The sequence below is a fragment of the Drosophila hydei genome, unplaced genomic scaffold, assembly GCF_003285905.1.
Source record: "Drosophila hydei strain 15085-1641.00,03,60 unplaced genomic scaffold, DhydRS2 tig00000237-arrow-arrow-pilon, whole genome shotgun sequence".
Lineage (NCBI taxonomy): Eukaryota > Metazoa > Arthropoda > Insecta > Diptera > Drosophilidae > Drosophila > Drosophila hydei.
Genome location: NW_022045691.1, coordinates 1,731,235 through 1,753,707, shown reverse-complemented (window position 1 = coordinate 1,753,707; position 22,473 = coordinate 1,731,235). Strand labels below are relative to the sequence as shown.

At 45.1% G+C, this 22,473-nt stretch overlaps 3 protein-coding genes across 6 annotated transcripts; 2 read left to right on the top strand and 1 right to left on the bottom strand.

Moving 5' to 3' along the window:
- The first annotated feature begins 483 nt into the window (after positions 1-483).
- On the top strand, positions 484-3,034 carry LOC111593988. The gene is made up of 4 exons (XM_023307079.2): positions 484-844; positions 912-1,126; positions 1,190-1,922; positions 1,991-3,034. Exons 1-4 carry the CDS (start codon positions 669-671, stop codon positions 2,235-2,237), a joined length of 1,371 nt encoding a protein of 456 aa, XP_023162847.2. The 5' UTR covers positions 484-668; the 3' UTR covers positions 2,238-3,034.
- A 934-nt stretch (positions 3,035-3,968) lies between these two features.
- Positions 3,969-4,538, top strand: LOC111593998. Its single transcript, XM_023307090.2, has one exon. The coding sequence runs from the start codon at positions 3,970-3,972 to the stop codon at positions 4,468-4,470; it is 501 nt and encodes a 166-aa protein (XP_023162858.2). The 5' UTR covers position 3,969; the 3' UTR covers positions 4,471-4,538.
- Positions 4,539-5,855: 1,317 nt separating this feature from the next.
- On the bottom strand, positions 5,856-21,856 carry LOC111593999. 4 transcript variants are annotated; one of them, XM_023307091.2, is made up of 7 exons: positions 21,674-21,836; positions 16,069-16,266; positions 15,850-15,934; positions 9,650-15,776; positions 8,310-9,425; positions 7,565-8,223; positions 5,856-7,510 (listed from the first exon to the last, which is right to left on the bottom strand). In XM_023307091.2, the coding sequence occupies exons 2-7, from the start codon at positions 16,260-16,262 to the stop codon at positions 6,041-6,043; spliced, it is 9,651 nt and encodes a 3,216-aa protein (XP_023162859.2). In that variant the 5' UTR covers positions 16,263-16,266; positions 21,674-21,836; the 3' UTR covers positions 5,856-6,040. The 4 variants fall into 4 exon arrangements, with proteins under 4 accessions (XP_023162859.2, XP_023162860.2, XP_023162861.2 ...); XM_023307092.2 differs by lacking the exon at positions 21,674-21,836 and adding an exon at positions 17,820-17,887; XM_023307093.2 differs by lacking the exon at positions 21,674-21,836 and adding an exon at positions 17,780-17,836.
- Between the last annotated feature and the right edge of the window lie 617 nt (positions 21,857-22,473).

Here is a 22,473-nt window from a genome sequence, read left to right as displayed (position 1 = left end):
ATCGCCAATAACTGCGCTTGCCAGGACTGCAACGCATCCTATCGATATGCCGCGCACTTGTCGATATATATAAATATATATATATGTATATTTATGTCACTCACGAAAAGTATCATGCAATGTTAAATGGAAAATGTTAAAATAAATAAATTCATCAAAACAAAACAAAACTTTAATTTATGTTTGCTCTTACAATATATTTGAAAGACAACTAATAGAAAGCATTGATAGGTATTTTTAAATGCATCATCCGCATACAAAATGTTTATTTTTCTAGAAAAGAATTAGTATTTTTATATATAAGTAACAAATAATTTGCTAGTTAAGATATTAAAAAATTACTGCAATAAATATTCTTATGTTATATATATATTTACTTCTATTTCCAATTTAGTCATACAGAGTAGCATTTCAAATCTTAACTGCTTTGCGCGCCGCCCATCACCAGCTCTCAACTATCGATAACGATACGACAATACGTTGCACTGCTGCAAAACGAGTTTTAATTCAAAATAAACCAAAATTCACGATCACAGTTAATTGTAGCTGTAAACATATCGTATATACGTGTGTACTAAAGATAATTAAACTCAATTGAGAAGCTGCTGCTATAAAAGCCCAATAAACTCCACTCGAACAGCGCAGTGCGAAAAGGAGAAAGTGCAAAAATGTCAACGCAGCAGCAGCATTTCGATTATATGGAAAAATATCTGGTTTATGATATTTTTAAATACTTTGGCAACGATGCAACGCTAATTGATCATAATATAAAGTGTTCCACTGGCTTGGATGGCTTCATGTCAGCGGTCTACACGGTGGAGCTAACCATGAAGATCGCCGGAAAGTGGGTGCAATGCAATCTCTTGCTTCACATTTGCTGTTAACAACTGACAATTCGCTCCCTCCTGCAGCACTCGCCAGGAGCTGGTCTTGGTGAAGTTCATGAAGGGCAGCCCGGAGTTTCGTGAGTCCGGCAAATGCTACACACAGTTCGCCAACGAAGTCTTTGCTTATGCCGAGCTGCTGCCAGCGTATGAGAATCTGTTGCGTGACAGCAAATTGAATACGGAATTGGTTGAGCAATTTGTGCCGCGTGTTTATTGTGCAAAGTTTGGCCTGATTAAGGGTACAAAGTTTATTTGTTCTTCCAATTTCGCAATTTAGAGCACAATTATTTCGTCATTTGCAGATTTGGGCGAGGCGCGCGAGTCGGTGTTGGCCTTGCAACATTTGCAGCCGGCGGGCTTTGAGCTGGGTCCGCGTCTTACCTTGCGCTTGGATCAGCTGGAGGCCATGTGCTCGCTGCTGGGACCTTACCATGCGCTGGGCTACGCCTTGCGCATTCTGCAGCCGCTGGTGGAGCAGCGATTGCGCCAGCAAATTGTGCCGCTTCCCTTTGTCTTCGAGGCGAATGTCCCCAATATCTATGCTGTGCTCTATCGCGTCGCTTTCGACCGCTTCTATGCGTTCTACGATCGCTGTCGCGACCAATTGCTGCAGCCGCAGGAGCAGCGTTTCGCCGAAGCCCTTGAACGACTGCGTTCCAAGTACTTTGAGCAGCCGGTGGCGCTGCTGGAGCGCATACGCACAGCTGCGTGCGATGATACGCAGCCGGAATCGCACTTCAGCACATTTTTGCACGGCGACTTCAATCGCAACAACGTGCTCTTCCATGAGAACGGCGAGGGGCAGGTGGATGGCGTACGCATGATTGACTTCCAGGAGCTGCGCTACAGCACCACAGCCATCGATCTCAGTTTCTTCCTGTACATGAATACGCCGGCCGACAATCGAGCTGCAATCTTTGCCAAGCTCTTGCGCTCCTACCATCAGCGCATGCATCAGACCTTGGAGCTGCTCTTGCAGCGAAATCATGACACGCTCTCGGAGGAGCAAATCAAGCAGCTGCTCAGCGATTACAGGTGGGGCAACTAGTTGGCTAACGACGACAGCAGCTCATGGCTAATTGCGTCTCTAAATCCCATTCCAGCTACTCACGCTTCGAGCAGCATTTCGCCCGCTACGCTTTCTATGGCGTCATGGTCTGCATGCACTTTATGCCCTGGCTGCTGGGCAGCGAAGCTGATTGCGCACAGATCTCCAAGCTCTTCGAAACGGACATGCACGGCCCGGCCTTCTACAAGCTGTCGATGGACATTGCCGGCGACGAGGCCAATCGCCAGATATTCGGCATAGTGCGTCACGCCTTCGAGCAGGGCTACATGGATTCCATTTGAGCTGCAATCAGTTTCTATATATATATATATGCATATAGCATTATCACATATTCCACTTACTATCAACCGTCTTGTTGTTGCAGTCTTGTTTCACATTGTTCCACACGCTATCAAAAGCAATCTAATCGCAATCTATATTTTATATGCTGTTTGTACTTAGTGTTCCTGTTCCGAATTTCAGTTGGCAGAATTGAAATTGAAGTATTGTCTTAATGAATAGCCTATGGAAACGAATGGCATTGAAACATTAGCTTATATATTGCTCTTGTATAACGGCAGTTGTGCAATTGAAACAAGTTAGTTCTAAATTTAATACTTTGTAGAAACAAGCGGAATTGAAACATTAATGTTTACATATTTCTCTAACTGTAAACTACTTAGAATGAAACTAAAAGTGTCCAATGAATAGCCTATGGAAACGAATGGCATTGAAACACTAGCTTATATATTGCTCTTGTATAACGGCAGTTGTGCAATTGAAACTAGTTCTAAATTTAATACTTTGTAGAAACAAGCGGAATTGAAACATTAATGTTTACATATTTCTCTAACTGTGAACAACTTAGAATAAAACTGAAAGTGCCTCTAGTTGTCTTTGCGCTATTGAAACAAATGGAATTGAAACACGTGCCTAACTGTACTTTGTCATACGAGTTTTTTCTATGCGAAAAACAAATGGAAATGAAACACAATTGTGATAAACATTAAAAATTTAAATATTTTAGTCAATGAGATATATTTCTAGAGCTTTAGCATTTGAGAATTGAAATTCGGAACAGCATTTTTTTTTTCTTAATATTATATGCATTGTTAAGTCTATAAGCTTGAAATATATTTACCCAAATGTTTTCTATGTACACTCAAATAACACAAATTTATTAATCAATTGAATTTAAGTGAAAATCCATGTGAAATCATTGTGCTTAGCTTTATATCTGTGGATACCGCAGCCTCGTCTAGTCTGTATATCAAATTCCATGCGCCTGGCTCGACTGCGAGTCCAGTTCCGCTGTTTAATTGTCACTTTGGGTTGCCTTCAAGGCTTGATTAATTGAATGGAATAACTGAAATGACGCAAGCAGCAAGCAGCAAGCAGCAGCGGCAGCGGCAGCTATCAGTCAAGCGGCACTGACCTTGATTCACATTTGAATATTTATCTAACAAAGACAGCTAAAAGAATTCTTGACTTGTGCTCAAAAGTTTTCTTTTATTTCGCATACCCATTGAAAACTGCGCAAGTGGGGTATTTTGTTGCTGTGCGAAGCTTTGGGCAAATCATCATTAGCTTCGATATCGATAAAAATCGATATTCAAACTTTTCCTTTTTTTATCATAACTCAGCTGCTCAGAGCACACACAGAAATTAGAGTAAAATCATTTTTGTTTATAACAGAAAAAAATCGATTTCAAGAAAAGGGTATCTACAAGTCGAGCTCTACTCGAACATGCTTTGCTTGCAAATGATGTAATCTGAGTTCGTTTCAAATAGCAAATTTTCAATTTTTGAGCTAAAGTTCTAGCTGCAGCAGGGTATCTGCTAGTCGTGCATATGCCACTGCTCATATTTTCGCATAGTTGGCCAAAATGCACTTGATCTAAATTGCCTAAGTCTCGCTTTAAAGGCGCTTACTCATGCTGCGACAGGGTATCTGCTGGTCAGGCATACCCCACGGCCTGGTATTTTGGACTTCTTTGTTTGTACAACTGTCGGCCAGCGAGTGTTGTCTATAAAATGCCACCCAGTCGCAGATTGGAGGCACAGTTCAATCGGCTAACGGTACACTTCAAGATGCATCCAATGGCAGCTTGGCTATTGATGGCGCTGATGGCGCTGATGGCAGGCCCAGCGCTGGCCGCGGTACTGGTGGATTATGCGACGGCTGGCAGCGAGGATATCTATTTGCAGCCCAACAGCGGACTGGACGTGGCGTGGGAGGAGTACAAGGAATATCCAGACGATGGGGAGCAGGAGCAGGAGGAGCAGGAGTTGGAGGAGCAGCCACAGGGTGACAACATAGAGGCAATTGGCCTGGATGAGAACAGCTGCGAGTATAGTTGTCCGCGCTATTATCGCCCCGTTTGTGCCAGCCGCAACGACCAGCTGATCACCTATGCCACGCCCTGCGAATACTTCAATCACCTGCGCTGCGCCAGCGTCGCTCGCAGCCAGGGCAAGGAGACGCCCACCTATCAGCTGTTGTATCAAAGCGCCTGCAAAGAGAGCAGACGCTGATTATATGATTGATTGATTGAGTGATTGATTGATTGATTGACTGATTGAAAGCAAGCATGGAATTAGTTTTAAGAGATAATTGTTCTATATTTTGAATATATTATGTGCTTGATTGATTGATTGATTGATTGACTGACTGACTGTTTGATTGATGAACAGCATAGATCCAGCTCAAACATGAAGAATATTTGCTATCAAAGCGCCTGCAAAGATAGCAGACGCTGATTATATGATTGATTGATTAGTTGATTGAGTGATTGATTGATTGATTGATTGATTGATTGATTGATTGATTGACTGATTGAAAGCAAGCATGGAATTAGTTTTAAGAGATAATTGTTCTATATTTTGAATATATTATGTGCTTGATTGATTGATTGATTGATTGACTGACTGACTGTTTGATTGATGAACAGCATAGATCCAGCTCAAACATGAAGAATATTTGCTATCAAAGCGCCTGCAAAGATATCAGACGCTGATTATATGATTGATTGATTAGTTGATTGAGTGATTGATTGATTGATTGATTGATTGATTGACTGATTGAAAGCAAGCATGGAATTAGTTTTAAGAGATAATTGTTCTATATTTTGAATATATTATGTGCTTGATTGATTGATTGATTGATTGATTGACTGACTGTTTGATTGATGAACAGCATAGAGCTAGCTCAAACATGAAGAATATTTGCTTTGGTCTGTTTGTTGCATAATGCTGCATGACAGATTGATGACTGATGGCTTGATTGACTTCCATCATTTGATTAGCGTCAATCACAGTATCACGAGTAAGGCATATTTGCTTATGTTTATAATATATTATGTGTGACTGACTGATTGATTGACGGATTCACCTACTGATTGACTGATTGATTGATGATTAAGTCATAGCTTCAATACGAAATATTTGCCTATGTTTTCAATATGTTTTTTATTGTAGTCTGATTGATGATTGATTGATGACTAGTGATTGATTGACTGATTGATTGATTGACTTGATGATTGATGAACGTTGCATATGATTGACAGTTGAATTTAGCTTTAGCTTTTGTTGTTTTCTATGATTGACTGATTGAGTGACTGACTGCGAGATTCTTAAGTATGATTGATGAATCCTTCATTTCCTTAGATTCAACATTCCACTTATAGCACCTCTCTCTCTACCTCTCTAACTCTCTCTCTCTCTCTCTGTCTCTCTCTCTCTCTCTCTTCCTCTCATACTTAAGTCCATCCTATGCCCATTAGATCAATCATAGAGTGTTAAACAACTCTCGCATTATGCGCTGTCTTCTGCTCTATGGACAGCTAATGGCTCCCTCTCGTTTAGTATATGCCACCCACAGAGGTCCCTCCAGTTACAGGACAAATAAAGTAATTCGCGAATTGTGTTTCATAATGATTGAACTGTTTGTCAGCCGCTTGCGGCGGCACAGTTGCTCGCGATTGCAATTTCACATTTATTACAGTTACAGTTTAGTTACGTATTATGGATAAAAAAAATTATTATCATGTTGCGCTTGGGAAAAATACTGCAGATGAGCTCGGATATGGTTCCGGATTCGCTGCGATCAGGAAATCTGATCGGTGGGGCAGCTCCGCTTGTTGCTCAGCTGCCCGATGTCCACAAAGGTGCTGCGACGTTTCGCAATCCGCTGCTTCGCTGACGGCATCTGCGGCTGTGGCTGCGGCTGTGGCTGCGGCGTGGCCATGGCTAGGCTATCGCCCATAAACGATGTATGCCAATTGATGAGCAAGGCGCGTTCATGTTGATTATGAAGCAGCTGCGGCTGCTGCATAGGCTGCTGTTGCTGTTGCAGGAAGCTGGTGGTGGCATTCAAACGTGCATTTAGCTCATCCGGATTCAGAGTTTTGCGTCGCTTTGTTATTCTCGCTGCCGCTGCCGCCGCCTGCTGCTGCTGCTGCTGCAGTTGATGCTGCTGCTGCTGCAATTGATGCTGCAGATGCTGCAGTTGCTGTTGTTGTTGCTGCTGCTGCAGGAAGCTGGTGTTGGCATTCAAACGTGCATTGAGATCATCCGGATTCAAAGTTTTGCGTCGCTTTGTTATTCTTGCCGCCTCCTGCTCCTGCTGCTGCTGCTGCTGCTGCGTAAGCACAGCAGAATTGCGATTGTGCAGCTGACTAATGACCAGTCGTGGTATGGGCGGCTGTTGAGATTTGAGCATGAGTTCCGCATACAGCTTCAACATGACCTGGTCGCCGCTAAAGCGCGTGTGCCGCAAGCTGCTCTTGCTAATGATTAGACCATTCTGGAACTGATAGAGCACCTGCATGAGGTACTTCTTGAGATCCGTATACGTGTGAGCCTCTTGAAAGCGATGCAGTACATCCCGATGGAATGTATAGCAGTGCTGTATGTACTCGTCGAAGCCATCGTTCTGTATGGCCTGACAGAAGTGGCAGTACCTGAACTTCTTATAGTGATCGATCATGTGGCGCAGCGTTTCCATTTGCCGCGTCGAGGCGAACATGCAGAACGAACAGTGGTAGATGATCTTCTCCGTGAGCAAGCGGAAGCAAAATAACTCCGGCGAATCGCTGTGCTCGACCCGTCCGTGCTGCGCCATCGCCGCATTCGTTGGCATTATCACGCGGCAAATGTTGCACTGATAATACTCGATCGCCGGCTGCTCGTGATCGGTGGCGCCCAGCTTTAGCAGACGCTCCAGCTCGTGGTCGTCGAGGAACTTCAGGTCGTTGGACAAATGCGCCTCGGTCGCCATATGCTGAACGAGACTCGAATATTCGGTATATCGATGCGGGCAGAAGGCGCACTCGTCCGGCTTATTCACATCGCACGCGACCAGATGCCGCACCGAGTGCTCATTGGGCAGATGATTGTCCAGCAGCGACTTGGCATTGCCCACAAAGATCCGGCAAACCGGACAGCGCAACTGCGGCTGTACGCTGAAGTAGAACGGATGCTTATGGATGTGCTTGTTGGCCCAGTGCTTGGTGCGCAGCTCGACGACATTGCTCGATGTCTCGGTGCAGTGCGAGCACGCGAATTCGTAATTTTTCTGCAAAGAACAAAAGTTGTTATCGATCGCGCAAGGTTTATCGATGCAACTTACAGGTTCATCGATCTCCTCCTCATCGGACGACAACAATTCAATCTCATCGATGACCATGGGCTCAGTCAAAGGGGTATCGTTGTTGTTGTTGTTGCTGCTGCTGTTGTTGTTGCTGCTGTTGCTGCTGCTGCTGGCAGTGTTGTCCGCTGCGTCGAGTGCATTGGCCATCTTCCAGTAGTCGCTGTCGAGCAACTCATTGGCCACCCGCTCGAACTGCTGTGTGACAAGGCCCGTTGCACCCAAATGCTTCTCTCGCATGTGCAGGACCACCGTCCGCTCGAAGGTGTCGCCGAACTCGCAGTGCGGACACCTGAACTGAAAGCCAATCTGATGCTGTGTTGCACAGTGCTTGCGGATGCGCTGATAGCTTTTGGCTGCACTGTCGCATATGTTGCAATAGAAGCCCAACGTTTGCCTGTTCTTGCCCTTGGAGCGCTGATAGTTCATAATCGGCTGCACTCGCTGGTTGGGATGATCGCGTCGCAGATGTATGATCAGTGGCGTTATGTCCTTAGCGCCCATGTTGCAAAAGCCACAGCTATACTGATGCTTGCGTCCGTGCTGCCGCTCCACATGAGTCCGCATCGCCGATTGGCTCTCCAGCACAGTGCTGCACAGATTGCACACAAAGTCATCCGAATTGGAGCGCAAACAAAAAGCTGAAATAGGTGGGAGATGCGCGTCAGACAAAGGCAAAGGCAAAGCCAAAGGCTACAGCAGCTGCAGGCACAGCTTTCATACTTACAGGACTGGAGCCAACGGGTCTCGTCGCTGCTGGCGTTCTCGCTGCGCCTGTGTATGACCACATCGACACCATTGCTGCTGTGGCGCTCGTGTATGTGACGCTCGATGAAGCTGCGCCTGGGATGGAACGAGGAGCAGAGGCCGCACTGGAAGATGTAACGCTTGTGGTACGATAAATGCTCGAAGAACTTGTCGATGCTGCTGAGCGTGTCCTCGCTGAGGCAGTGGACACAGCGGACGAGCTCGCCGTAGTTGTGCGCTGTGCTGAAATGTTGACGCAACGCCAGCTCCGACGGCAGCTGGGCTTTGCAGTTGGGTATGCCGCAGATGAAGCGTTTCCCCTTGGGCACATATTGCCATCGGGGTGTGTGCGCCTTATGAGAGCGTGTCACAGCAGCATTGACCGTTTCCGACGTGTCCGTGGCCGTGGCCGTCGATGTCGCCACCGCCGCCTCCGTTGGGCCCGCTGCCTTTGTTAACGGCTGCTCCTCCAGGCAGGCGACACCCAACGCCTGCTCCTTGTGCGCCAACAGATGGCTGTGCAGCTGTTTGTATTCCCGTGACTGGAACTGACAGTCGGCACATTGCAACATCTGTTTGAATGTTGCCTGACGTGGCAGCAGCCGCAGCTCCGATGGCCGAAAGCTGATCTTGGTGCCCTCATGTCGCTGGATACACTCGAGAAGCACCTGCTTCAAGAACTCATCCAGTTGCAACCTGTTAAAGGGCCGCTCTATAACGCTAACCCAGCATTGGAATCGTGCCGCATCTGGCTGCAGCTGCACCTGAAGCTGCTGCACCTGAAGCTCCAAAAGCTGTTGCTGGCAATTGACCAGGCGATACTTGTCGCCGTGTCGGCTCAGCATATGCTGATGCATCAGTCTATGATTCACCGTCGTCTCCAGGCAAATGCTGCAAATGTATTTGTGGCACGCGTGCACCAGCTGCAAATGGGAACGCAGGACGACCGCACGCTCGAAAGTCTGACGGCAAAACTTACAGACGAGTGGCCCAATATTCGGATCACTTGTCATATGGTAGATGACATGATTGACAAACGTGTCTTCAGTCAACGAGCAGCTGCACGTTTTGTAGGGGCAAGCGTAGAGCTTGGTATCTGCAATTGTATCACAATAGATATGGTCTTAGTACCCGGTTCAGCGAACTCCCCCAACTCAGGTTAGCTAAGAAATCGCTTGAATATGGAAGTCCGAGGATGTAGCTAACTGCTCTAACGTTTAGACCTTAGCTGCATTGCCTCTTGAGCTGTTCAAGCAGTCTCTATACAAAGTGACATTGAAAGGAAGCGTTCCTTAAGCTAAGGAAATTCATTGAACTTACCATCAAAGCCGGTCGTCGTAAGGAAGAAGTCGAGGATGTTGTTAGTGGGCCTGCCGTTTGTTCGGGTAAAGCAGAATGTTGCTGGCGACTGAGCTGCTGCAGCTGCAACAGTTGCAGCGGAAACGAGTGAAGTCGTTGTCGTAGGCGTGGCTGTGGTTGCGGCTGTGGCTGTGGTTGCGGCTGTGGCTGTGGCTGTGACTGTGGCATTTGCATTCTTGCGCTGATTGAACAAATCGCGAATGCGTTGAGCTGTTGACGTTGCGCCTGTAGCGGCGGACATGGCATCCGACTCGTTCAGCTCGGAGCGTGAGGCGAGGCCATGCTCGATGACGCCGTGGCGGACAAAGTCGTTGACATCCTTGGCATTGTGCGCACAGTAGGCGCACTGCAAATAGTCCTTGCTGCTGAAGCTATAGCAATGGAATCGCATGTGCTCCTGTATGCGTAGCACTGTGTGCGCGCAGAAATTGCAGTTGGCCGCCATGCAACGGAACCGATCCATGGCGAGGCGTGTGCCACGCTGCACAGTCGCTGGCTGTGGCGGATCAATGGATATGTTTATCTGGGCGGGCGACTCGCCCGCTGGCTGCTGGGTGAGCACAAAGTTGCCATTGACCAGGGCCGGCTCACCGACGATCTGTGCCGGCGCATTGACGGCCAGGCTGAACACCTGATTGATGGCCAGACCCAGCTCTGAGGGATGATTGACCACAGCTGCGGCAAGGCTTTCACTTGGCTCCACACGCTGAAGCTGATTGAGCGCATGTGGCTCATCGCCTGCCAAGTTGAGCAGCATGGCGTTCGGCATGCCATTGATGTTGTCCGGCTCCGTCGCCGACTGCGACTGGGACTGCGGCTGTGGCTGGGGCTGTGGCTGGGGCTCTGGCTGCAGTCGCAACTCTAAGCAAGGATCAAGCTTCAATTCCGCTTGCCGACTCAACTCCAGCTCTGGTTGCAGCCCCACATCCGGCTGTAGCTCCGCAGGTACTAAAGCAGCTTCCGGCTCAACGGCCAGCCGATCGCCCGTAAAGCGACGCACTCGCAGCTTGGGCATGGCTAGCTCTGCGAGTGGCGTAGTTCTGTCTCCGGCCACCTCCATGTGACAGCTGATCAGATGCTGTAGCTCAGCTCTGATCGTAAGCTCCTGTGTCTGCCCCATCGCCTGCTCCGGGCAGCTGGCGCATTTGCCACTCCAGCGCACCTGCGGATGCTCGCGTGCAAAGTGATTCTCCAGACCCTCCACCTCGTCGGAGAATAGGAATTTACAGCCCGCACGCATGCAATAGTAAGCCGGCTCCTGTGTAGGAGTCGCACGGAGACGATACGCCACATTCTCCACGCTGTACAACGAGGGCACTGTGGGCACCACTGGCTGCGTAGCTGGTGGGGTTGCTGCTCGTGTCGACTTCGCTAGGGAATCGATGTCAGCACAGTCGCCATCGGTGCAGCTGCTGGCCGCCGACTTGTTGGACTTGCTGCTCGATCTGCTGGCCGGGCTCAATTTGTGGTAGAACTTTTGGAATTTCTTAAAGAGAGACTTCTGCGTGCTGCTGTTGCTGGCGACACTGCTGCTGGAGTCGACATCGACCCATTCCTCGTTTGGCTCTTCATGATGATGCTGCTGCTGCTGCTGCTGCTGCTCCGTCTGTTCAATGCGCTGCTTTTCATTGTCGGACGTCTCGCTGCCCATGCCGGCCACGGACAAAATATCCAACTGTTCCTCTAGCTGTGCCAGCGGCTTGGCTTGGCTTGGCTGTGGCTTTTCCTGCTCTGCCTGTTCTGCTGCCAATTGCTCCGCCTGCAGCTGTCGCTCTTCCTCCTCCTCCAGCTTGCAGGCATTGATCACCAGCAGTTGATCCTCCTCGGGCAGCGTCGGCGGCGGCATGCCCAAAATGTGCGCTTTCTGCTTCCGCTGCTTCAGCTTCAACTTTGGCTTAGGGTTCGGGTTCGGCTTTCGCTTCTGGCTCTTGAGCGCTTTGTTCTTTTGCTTGTCGGCCAGCGCCTTGGGCTGCTTGCTCAGCCGTCGTACCGGCACCTTATTCTTGTGCACCGGCACACCCGTCGTCTCATACAGTACCAGCTCGTGGCCCAGCCCCGCCAGCGATTGCTGCGTCAGGCCGTGATGTTGCTGCCAGTGTTTCTCCAGATTCAGTCGATTTATCTGCACAAACTCGCACAGATGGCATACAAAAAGCGTCACCGGAGTCCTGCGGACAAAGCCATTGTTGTGCACAACCCGTGCCCCAAGGCCACACTTGGCCACGTGGCACTCCATTTGATTCAGACGCTCCTTTGGCAATTTGCAGCGCGAGCACTTGAAGTTGTACTCGCCCGTATGCCGGGCGTAATGCTCGACCCAGCTGCTGGTGGTGATCTGCAGCTGTTTGTTGCAGAAGAGGCATTTGTGCATGTACTGCAGGGCGGACAGTTGGACAGCATAGGTGGGCTTAGTGTGCAGGCCGGCGCGCAGCTGCTGCAGTGCGCCGGGCGGGAGCCGGGCAGCGAAGTGCTCGCCGTGTTGGTGCACGTAATGGAGCAGGGGAGACCGCATTGTCTTGCCACACACGACGCAGCGCTGCAACGCAGCGGACATCGCATGCCAGGACGAATTCGTATTTTTGATGGCAGCCGGACTGACTGCGGCCGCCTGTTCGGCCAGCATGCGCTCCAGCCTGGCACAGCGTGGCAAGCGCACTTTGCAGCGAAGCTTCGCTTGCTTTGGGAGCTGCTCGGCTTGCTGCTGCTTGGCCTTGAAGCTGGCCCGATCGACGCCGTTGCTGAGGCGCACAAGGCGACGTCCGCGTCGTGCCACATTGCGTATGTAGGGCGCCAGCTCGGCATGGCTGACTAAGCTGGAGCTGCTGCGGCTGCAGCTGCTGCGTCGGCTGGACACAGTGGAGGAGCTGCGCTCCAGCAGCGACTGCTTCTGTTGTGCCGTACAGGCACGTCTGCCCGTTGCACGGATCACATCTGCGGCGTAATACATGTGCGCAATGTCATCGTTCAGTTTCTCCAACTCGCTGCGCTTGGTTTTGCGTTTGATGGGTGTTGGCGGCGGCAGTGCATCCAAGCAGATGCGCTTCGCAGCTGGCAATTCCAGATCCTGTTCCTGCAGCTGCTCCTGGTCCTGCTTCAAGACTTCGCTTGCATGCTCACCAGCCGCTAGCTTAGGCGGACGGCCACGTTTGCGTTTGGTAGGGGTAGCGGTAGGGGTAGGGGTAGGGGTAGGAGTTGGGGCAGGATTGGGGGTGCAGATGGAGGTAGAGGCGTCAGTGGTGGTGCTGGTGCTGGTCTTGGTGGTGTTAGTGCTTGAGTTTTTCCTTTTGCTGGATATGGCAGAAGCCTGCTCCTTCTCTTTGGGCTTCGCCCTCGATTTGCTATTCTGGCTAGACCCCATCTTGAAGACATTTCGACTTAGCTGCGTCTCATTCAAAGTTAGCTCATTGAAGCGCGACCTTCGCTTGCCGGCGACTATATTTTGCGTGGATATGCTGCAATTGTCGTTTGACTTCTCGAACATGTTGGCCAGACTTTTGGTGGTGCGCCGACCGAGCGTGGCATTTGTATCCGTTTGATCCATGTCCTCCACCTGCTGCTGTCGCTGATGGTCCACGACGTCCTCGTAGACGAAGCTGTTGCCCGTGAATAGCTTTGATTTATCCACTAAAGGTTTGCTAGCTAACGGCATCATGGATTTCCGGCGCTTCATGATACGCTTTAGCTCCGGCTCGGCATCTGGCCTCGATTTCATTTCGATCGTGTCGTCGCCATCATCGCAGTCAGGTATTACCGTTATGGTATGTGCATTAGGTTTCAGCACCACCTTTATCTTGGGCAACTTGGGCGGCGTTTTGGGCCGCTCGTCCTCGATTGCCAGCAAAAGTTCTTCGATTTTTGGTTTCGTTATGTCGGACAGCTCTTCCACATCAATAATCGCATCCTCATCATCCTCCTCTTCTTGCACTTTACTTTTGTGATTGGCCTTCTCCGTTGTCTCCTCTTGCGTCGGCGGTTCATTCTCCACATTATCCGTACTATCCGTTGTTTTTGGCTCATTATCTTCTTTGCTTGGCGGCTTATCCGCATCTGTTTTCTCATTTTTGTTCGCATGTTTAGTCTTATCCTTTATGGTTTTTTTTTCTCGATTTTTGGACTTGTCACGTTTAGCATGATGATCCTTGTGCGACTTTTTATCCGCCTTATCCGGCTTGTTCGACTTTTCTTTGCTTTTATCGATTGTTTCACATCTTTTTGACTTATCCGACTTATCATTATTAGCGGTTTCAGCATTTTTAGCTGAATTATCAGAATTTTCGCTCTTATCACTTTTTTTTGTCTTATCCGTTACGTCCATTTGTGTTGTCTTTTCCGATTTATTCAGCGTATCTGACTTATGACCCTTATCCGGGTTCTTTAACTTTTCTTTCGTACCCAATTCGCCGCTATCACTGGGCATTATCGAGGTACTCAGCTCCTGCTCAACATCAATATCATCCCAGTTCTCCTCATCATCACAAATTGTCGCCTGGATCTCATCTCGCTCATCCGACTTATCAGTTCTATCAGGCTTCTGGCCTCTCGATTCGCTTGACTTCTCCGTACTCACTTTCTTCGGTATCTTAAAATCGCTCATCTTAGTGGAGGCAGCTGCGCTCAAATTGCGATACGAAGTGTCCAGCCGGACGCGTTCACTCTCGACTGTCGCTGGCGGCGTGTCTGGCTCCAGTGGCTTCTCGGCCGCTTCCAGGCGGCGTTGCTTGTCAGCCTGCATTTTGGCAGCGGCTGCTGCCTTCGCCTCTCGATACTCACGATAGGTGCGCGGCTCGCCGTTGTTCGCCTGAGTCGCAGGTGCCGGAAACCGTTGACCCCGATTATAGGCGCCGCGATACATAAAGTTGGGCGGCTTGTTATAAGCCTGATTTTTCGACCAGTTATTGTTATAGCTAAAGTTGTTATTGCTAGTGCTATTGCTATTGTTTTTATAGATGTTAGACGGCTGCCAGTTGATGGGTGGCGATGTGCCCTCGTAGCCTGTGGGATATGCAGGCAAAGAGTGACGCACTGCGCCTGGATACTGTTGATTGGACGCTACTGGTCCCAGCTGCTGAAATCCAATTTGTTGGCTAGACAATGGCAAAATGTTGCTGTTGTTGCACCAGTTGTTGGGACGCGGATTGTGCGTGTCACGCAACTCTGCTGCATTGTAGCGTCGCGTCTCATTGTAATCCAGCACGGTCGGATGCAGTGCATCGCTGCAGCCGGTCGCCGCTGCAGCAGCAGCAGCAGCAGTTGCAGCAGCAGCAATTGCAGCCGATGTATTTAGATTGAGTGGCGCACGCGTGCGTAGCAATGGCGTTGCGGTTGGAATGTTCTGCTGAGCGATAGCCGCCGGCCAATTGGGTTTGCCGGACGCCACTGGCGTTGGTGATTTGGAAAGAGCATGTTGACTGCCCAGACTGTTTACATAGCTGGCATTGCGTCCGCGCGGGTCATTAGAGTTGGAGGACAACTGCAGAGCACTCAAATTCGTATTCACATTGGCATGCGGCTCACCGCGTAGGGCGGCCAGCTTTTTGCGTGCCTCTTCGAGCGATTTATCCTCGTGGCTCGTATCCGCGGCCGTTGGCACCGGCGGCTTGGAGCGTCGCTCAAACACCATTTGTGGTGAGCCGACTGACTTCGGACTGCAAACGTTGGAAACGGGTGACTTTGTTGAAGCTGTCGCTGGCGGATTACTGCGGCGCATAAAATCTGACCGCCTGCTGCCAATTTGCAAGGTTAGATCAACTGTTACACTCGCCGGCCGTGTCCGACGTTCGAAGTTCGCCGAGGACGTTGTGGTCGTTGGCGAGCGCAACGGCTGCGGCGGTGAGCTCGTTTGCTCTGGTGTGCTGGGTCGGGACGGATTAAAGCGACGTTCTAAGTTCGTTGAGCTCTTGGCTGCCGCAGCTGGAGCCGATTTGCGCAAAGTCCTGGACTTGGGCGTCGAGCAACCATTCGATTCGGCTGCGACTTTTGCTGATTTGGACTTGGCGGCAGATTCTTCGGCTAGTTTCGAGGTGCTTGGCTCCGATTCACTCGGAGTCTCGGAAGAATCAGCAATGACAATTATTTCGTTACTGAGCAGCTGTGAATGAACAATTTTTTGATTTACAACTATGATTTCCATGTCAATGTTTAGTTCGATTATTGGTACGTACGGGTCCAAAGTTGGCCTTTAGCTTATCAATAACGCTCTCAATTTTGCTTAACGGATAACGATGATAGAACTCCTCAGCAGGTATTCTAAAAAAACAAGGAACTTTCATTAGCCAGCTATAAGATATTTATAATTTAAAATGCTTGCAATATGTGCCCTACGATTCTCAACAGGTTTAGGATTAATTTTCCTGGTAGCCTGGTCGAAAATCTTAACTTACTCGTTTTCTAGCAGCTCTATGAGCATGTTGAGCTTGAGATATTTTTCCTGGGCCAGCTGCCGTCCATAGGTGTTGACCACATTCCGGATGAAGCGCGAACAGCCGCGCAGTTTTTCGACCTTTGCTATATTAGCTGCTAGGCTCGTTTCCTCCTTTGCCCTTTCCACCCCCTCAACTTCGTCTGTTTCGGCCATTTATCTAAGAGAAATAAGCCAAAAAATTCCACAAAATTTGTTAAATTAAAGTTTAAACAAAAAATGTATTTAAAATTAAAACTAAAACTAAATTAAATTAAATTTTATATTTAATTCTAATTTAATTTTTATTTAGCATTAATTTTAATTTAAATTAAATTAAATTTAATTTAAAATGAATTTAATTTAATTTAAATTTAGAATGAATTAAATTTTAAGTCAATTTAATTTTAATTAACATTAAATTTAATTTAATTTTAAATAAAATTAAAATTAATTTAATTTTAATTTAAAGGATTTATACATATAGCGCAGCATCATATAAATCATGTGTATAGCATCTAATAAACTCACTATAGAGAAAACGGTTTCAAATTTCAAATTCGCAGCATCGATTATTATTATAATTTTTGGAATCATGAAGTTTTAGTATACAGACTTTGTTTCAGACATCTCTTTCCAAACGGTTTTAGCAGACATGCCCAATACTTGTTCACAGCTTTAAATGGCAAACATTTTCGTTTGTTTTTTTTTAACAGTTGCTTAGTTTCATTTAAACACAGCCAAATTTGAAACACTCTTTAATTTATATATTAAGTAACAACAATTACAACAATTACAACAATTCTTGATATAAATACATTTTACCAAACTAATATACTCGTTTCACTTTAATTGAGCGAGCATAGACGACACAATTGATTATCGTATTGGGTCCTTAGCCACAACTTTGTGTTGCGCAATTTATTTTTAGAAAATTGTTTATTGAAAAAAAAAAAAGAAAATAACAAAAATTTTGCTCTGGATATGACGATCTATTGTTGAGCAAGGTTGTACAAGACGCGACACCTGAACTATGACTGAGCACTGATTTTGATTTGTCATACATACATGTATACATATGTACATTACAAATACATAAATACATATATGGATAAGCGCATTGGCAAAGCTTGTTGAACCCAGCCGCCTACTGCCTGTTGCCTGTGGAGTCTAGAATCTAATTAGAGCAATGGAGAAGCTGCATTTGAAGCTTTCCAAAAAGCTTTCATCCCAATGGGTGGGCTAGGAATTGCAACTGCAATGGGGATAGCCGTAAAGCACGAGGGATGTATGTGCACACATACATACATACATACAAGCAAGCAAGCAAGACTCATGGACACACTTCACATTCGCAAATGCGCGCCCACAGATGCAAGCGCAGGTCAAGCCGGCAAATCTGCCGCGCGATTTAAACAAAAAACGGTTTTATTCTATTTTTAATACACAGAACGGCACGGTATGCGGCTGCAGACTGCAGACGCCAACAACAAGCGTGGTCGGCATTGTCAACGAGACAACAATAACAAAACAAATTTACAGTTGCGTTTGCATATTCAGCGGTAACGCCACACATTTTTAGACAGAGAACTAATACACTCGTATTCTATTTCAACAATTAAACAAAGCTATTAAGCTGTACACATAACCGAGACATAACAGAACAAATGCACAAATTCAAAACAAAACTTTACCATTTAAACCAATAACAAAACGAAATAAAAAATAGCATACGGCTCTGTTTAAGCGTTTCATGCGTTGCTCCTTCTTCGCGTGAATGCGATTCACAAATGAAGTAAGCACAATTATGTTTCTCAGCGTTGCCACCCAGTTGAACAACAAATATTTACGACACAATTACATCTACGATAACTCAACGTAAATTTAACAATTATAATTCAATTAAAACTTGCCTTATTATTACAAAAAATTTTTTTTGGTCACGTATAAAAATAGTTAAGTATTTTACATGGTTTTTGTTTTTGCATTGCGCCCGTCTGGCAACGCTATTCCTGTTGACAGCAGCTGACAGCTGAATTCGCCGCATTTTTTTTCGATTTTAGTTTTTGCCTTATTGCTTTTATCGCTGCCTAACCCTGTTCTGGCCCCGTCTCGCTTTCTTTGTTTGATTGTATATTTGATTGCATCTGTATGCGCTTGCGTAAGTGTGTGCTTAGAATTCTCAGGGTAGAAAATTTTTGTCCACTTACCAGAAAGATCTTTTTCAATTTTCGATGCGCGAAACCATTTTTTTTTTCGTTCTTTTGCTTTGTCTTTGCATTCTATCTTGTTACTGCTTCGGCTTAAAACTAGGCAGGGCAGTTAGCCGGAACACATAACGCATGCAGAAACGTAAACGTATGTGTGTACATATGCACGTCTGTGTGTGTTCGTGTTTCAGCATTTGTAGTAGCATACATATTTAAGTTCTGTCTTAGCGAGTGCCACACCATGTAGGTTTTATCCATAATATAGTAATATTTAACTTACAAAAAAATGTTTTTAATAAAATATGCTGTCATTAAGACTGCTCTAGTTGGGAGTGTCCGACCAAAAGATACCCGGAGCCGTATGTGGATCTGCTATTGTGTGTACACCACACACGCACAGACACGAGCTCTTTTTTATTTAAATATCAATGATATTTAAAAGTGTGTATTAGTCGAGGCACATGTTTCAATTATTTGAAATATGTACGAACTTTACGTAGGAGAAGTGACGGTATTTAAAATCCAAAACAGTAAACTGGCATACGGCATTCAAGTTACGCTTATTAAATCCAATCAAGTTATCGATTTTCGTCGATGAGGAAACTGGATTAGCTATCGATACATAAAATGATAAATTCGTACTGTGTATGACATAAGGAATGTACATCTTAAGTTTTAAGCATCTTGCTTTTGTAGTTTATACATACATATATATATATATATATATATATATATATATATATATATATATATATATATGTATGTATGTATGTATATGATTTATAAGCTCTGCCATGACTTCTAACCATTCCCATTCTCAATGAGTTCAGGGTATTAAAAACCTATCATATTCTTGATCAAGATAAGGAAACTGAGTCGATTTCGCCATATCTGTTTTCAATCATTTTCTTTAATGCCGATAATAATCGATTTTCCGAAATGCTTTTTAAGGAATTACTGGAAATACCAAAAACGGAAGTGTCACCAATTGTGATATGTAAGTTTTCTGAAGAAATCCTCCTCCATTTTCGATATATAAACATGAAAGTCGGACACGTCCCACTGTTCAATACTTGCCGTTATACGTTTTCAAAAATCAATATTTGCGCAGCTTCGACGCCATATAATTTGAACCATATAATTTGGCGGTCTGATTATGGAAGTGGTCGGCAGCGTTGAGTTACGCAATCGGGACTACGTTTGAAAGCTCAGTAATATATGGTTATTTTTCTTCCAATTTTCAACCCCCCTCAGTAGGAGTGAATAAATTATTGTCAATTAAAAGGAGTCACCAGTTAGCCACTTAAAAAAAGGAATAGACAGTTGGATGGAGACGGACGGAGAGACGAACGTACGGACGGACAGGACATGGTCTACATTGCATAAAAATCATTATGTTATACATGAGCTCATTTCAAATATTAAAGCCTTAGGCTTTAGGTCACACAATCATTCAGATGTCATATATATGCTCTTAATATTGTGAGCTAGGCTCTCATTTATAAAAGTAGGATCAATAGCCTCGGAGAAACGAGAGGCCCAAACGTTTTACCGGTTAATCAAATAATTTTGGAATAACCTTCATTAATTCTATCCTTACAATGTGCTAGAGGTCTTAACGAAATCTGAAAGACCCTCTAGTATACATACCCATTTTGTAGCTCCAGTAATACTCACTCGATTACTCGGCTATATAGTATAAACAAGAGTTTTGAATATTGTTCAGCGTTCATTTTTTCTTTTTTATCTCGATGTGAGTTAGTCCGAAATTTCTATCCATATAGCAAATAAACTTGAGTCAGGCTTATATAGCATAAATTTAGAGCTGAGAGTTGATAAGCTATAATATAAACAGTCGTATTTACATGCCCTATATATATATATATATATATATATATATATATATATATAGAATTTACTAGATGTCGGATTTGTATTTGAAGAATAATATTTCTGCTCTTTAGTATAAGCAAAGTACAAGTTGTATGTAAAGCTCATTTACTTGCTTCATATATATAAGTAAATATCATTCCATTCTCAGAATTGATAAGAATTGAGCTTTACGTAAGCAACACAGCGAAAGCAAAATGCGCACGTCTATATAGTACCTATTTAATCAAAGTCAACTTCCGTTTTTTTTTTATTGTTTATATGAATTTCGTATGCTCTCTTTTAGCATCCGATCTATTTGTTTAGACTTTTAGTTGATTTCAATAGGAATTTAAAAGTAGGATTAGTCTTCATGGACAAGTTCAATTTATTCTATATCACCATATGCTCTTCGTCTTTGTGGGATCTTTTAATTCCGGTTTGTTTTTCCATTTTGAAGTCAAATTTTTGTCAAGATTTGTAAGTTTCCAACTTATTGATAGTTTCTGTGTACTTTCAATGCTTCCTCCATTTTGCTGTATATATATCTTCCTTTTAGGTAATCCAATATAGCATTTAGTGTCATAGATTTGTAATGGAAGTTAGTTGATAAACCAATTCCTCAGTATTAAACCTATTTGAAACCTATTCTGCATCAGTAGCATCCACAAGATAATATGCGATGCAATTGGGCTTGGATAAGGTAAAGCTTTTGAGTGATCACTGGATGAACTGGAAGGTAATTCTTGCCAGTTCCAATGCAACCTTCAGCTCGGATCGTAGGGGTCAGCCCAGTAAATTGGAAAGGAGTGATCATAATGTGGCTGTAGTTCTACTAACAGAAATACCAAATATCGGTATTTTTACAGTATTTTTGGCAGAGTAACAAAGAAAGCAATTATGTAAAATGATCGCAATGTGACTTTAGTTTTCTTTTTATACAAAAATACCAAATGTTTGGTTTAGTATTATGTATAGAATGGATGAATAGGGGAAGAATGGAATTAAAATGAAGTATATTTTTTTGTTCTTACAATGCACAAAGGAGAAGGCAAACACTGATCTCTTAAAAATACTGCATTTCATTGAGGATTTCATCAGTAAACCAGTTTTCAAATTATACTTAATTTTATTTTACTGATTTCCTTTTTCAACATCTTCAACAATTTATGAACTGATCAACACTGAACACTGAATTCACGCAAAATTAAGAATAATAATCAAAGAATAATTACACAATAACACACATACACAGATATACACGTACAGCACATATACCTATACACATGTATGTGTATACACAAACGCACGCACATACGCGAATACACGAACACACTTTTATATTCAGACGCGTTATATGGGTGCGCGGAACAGAAAGAAAAAGAAAGAAAAGTAGTACCGAACGCTACTAAAAATTTTAAGCAAGTTAACAAAATTCGCTCAGCGAACGTTGTGCGCTTAATTTAAATAATACTTTGAGATGATTGTTCTTAAGTCTAATAAACTCACCGTATTTGTGTAGACATTCAAATACCAGTTGACATTTAGATATAAAATTGTAGCTGTTTTGTTCCTTTTTTTTTTTAGCCGCATTCAATACTTCTGCGGTTTACACTTCGAGTGTCGTTGCTCGAGTGACGAAAATTCGACTGGCAAAAGTCGATTCGCCGCACCGAGCATGGCTGCCAACAGCGAAAAGGTTGCACGGCGAATGTTCGTCAAATGATTGATATTGTCTAGCAGACACAGTTATATACTTGTTGAATTATTTTAACTACATAAGAGTGGAGAGGCCTAGGCTCATTTTTTCTTATAAAATTAATCAATTAGTATTAGAAATATATGCCTACGTGGCAACATTGCCTTGTTGCGATACCTTCATACACTTAACACACACAAATTCAATAGGTTTGCACACACACAAACTCATTTGTGTACTGTGTACTGGACAATTCGCCGCGATTCTGTCCCGAATACGCCGCAAGTAGAGCTTGCTGTTCGTTATCGCTCCCCATTTGTTACTCCTTTGCTATGGTCTCAACGAAACCACTCGTCGTCGCCGAACACTGTCAGCGTTTTGTTTTTTTTTTCGTTTTGTTTTCGGCGTGTTCGTGAAACCTATTCATTTGCTGTTGTCAAGCGGCGCACGACGCACGTCTGTGCGCACTATTTGTGTGTCTTTACATATGCTTTCCATGCACATAGATATACATATGTATGTAGGCGAATGTGTGCGACAATATAGGCGCTGCCGACAGCTTCTAGAAGGGTGAGGATGTCAAGTGGGTCTGTGTGCGGCCGTCACTACT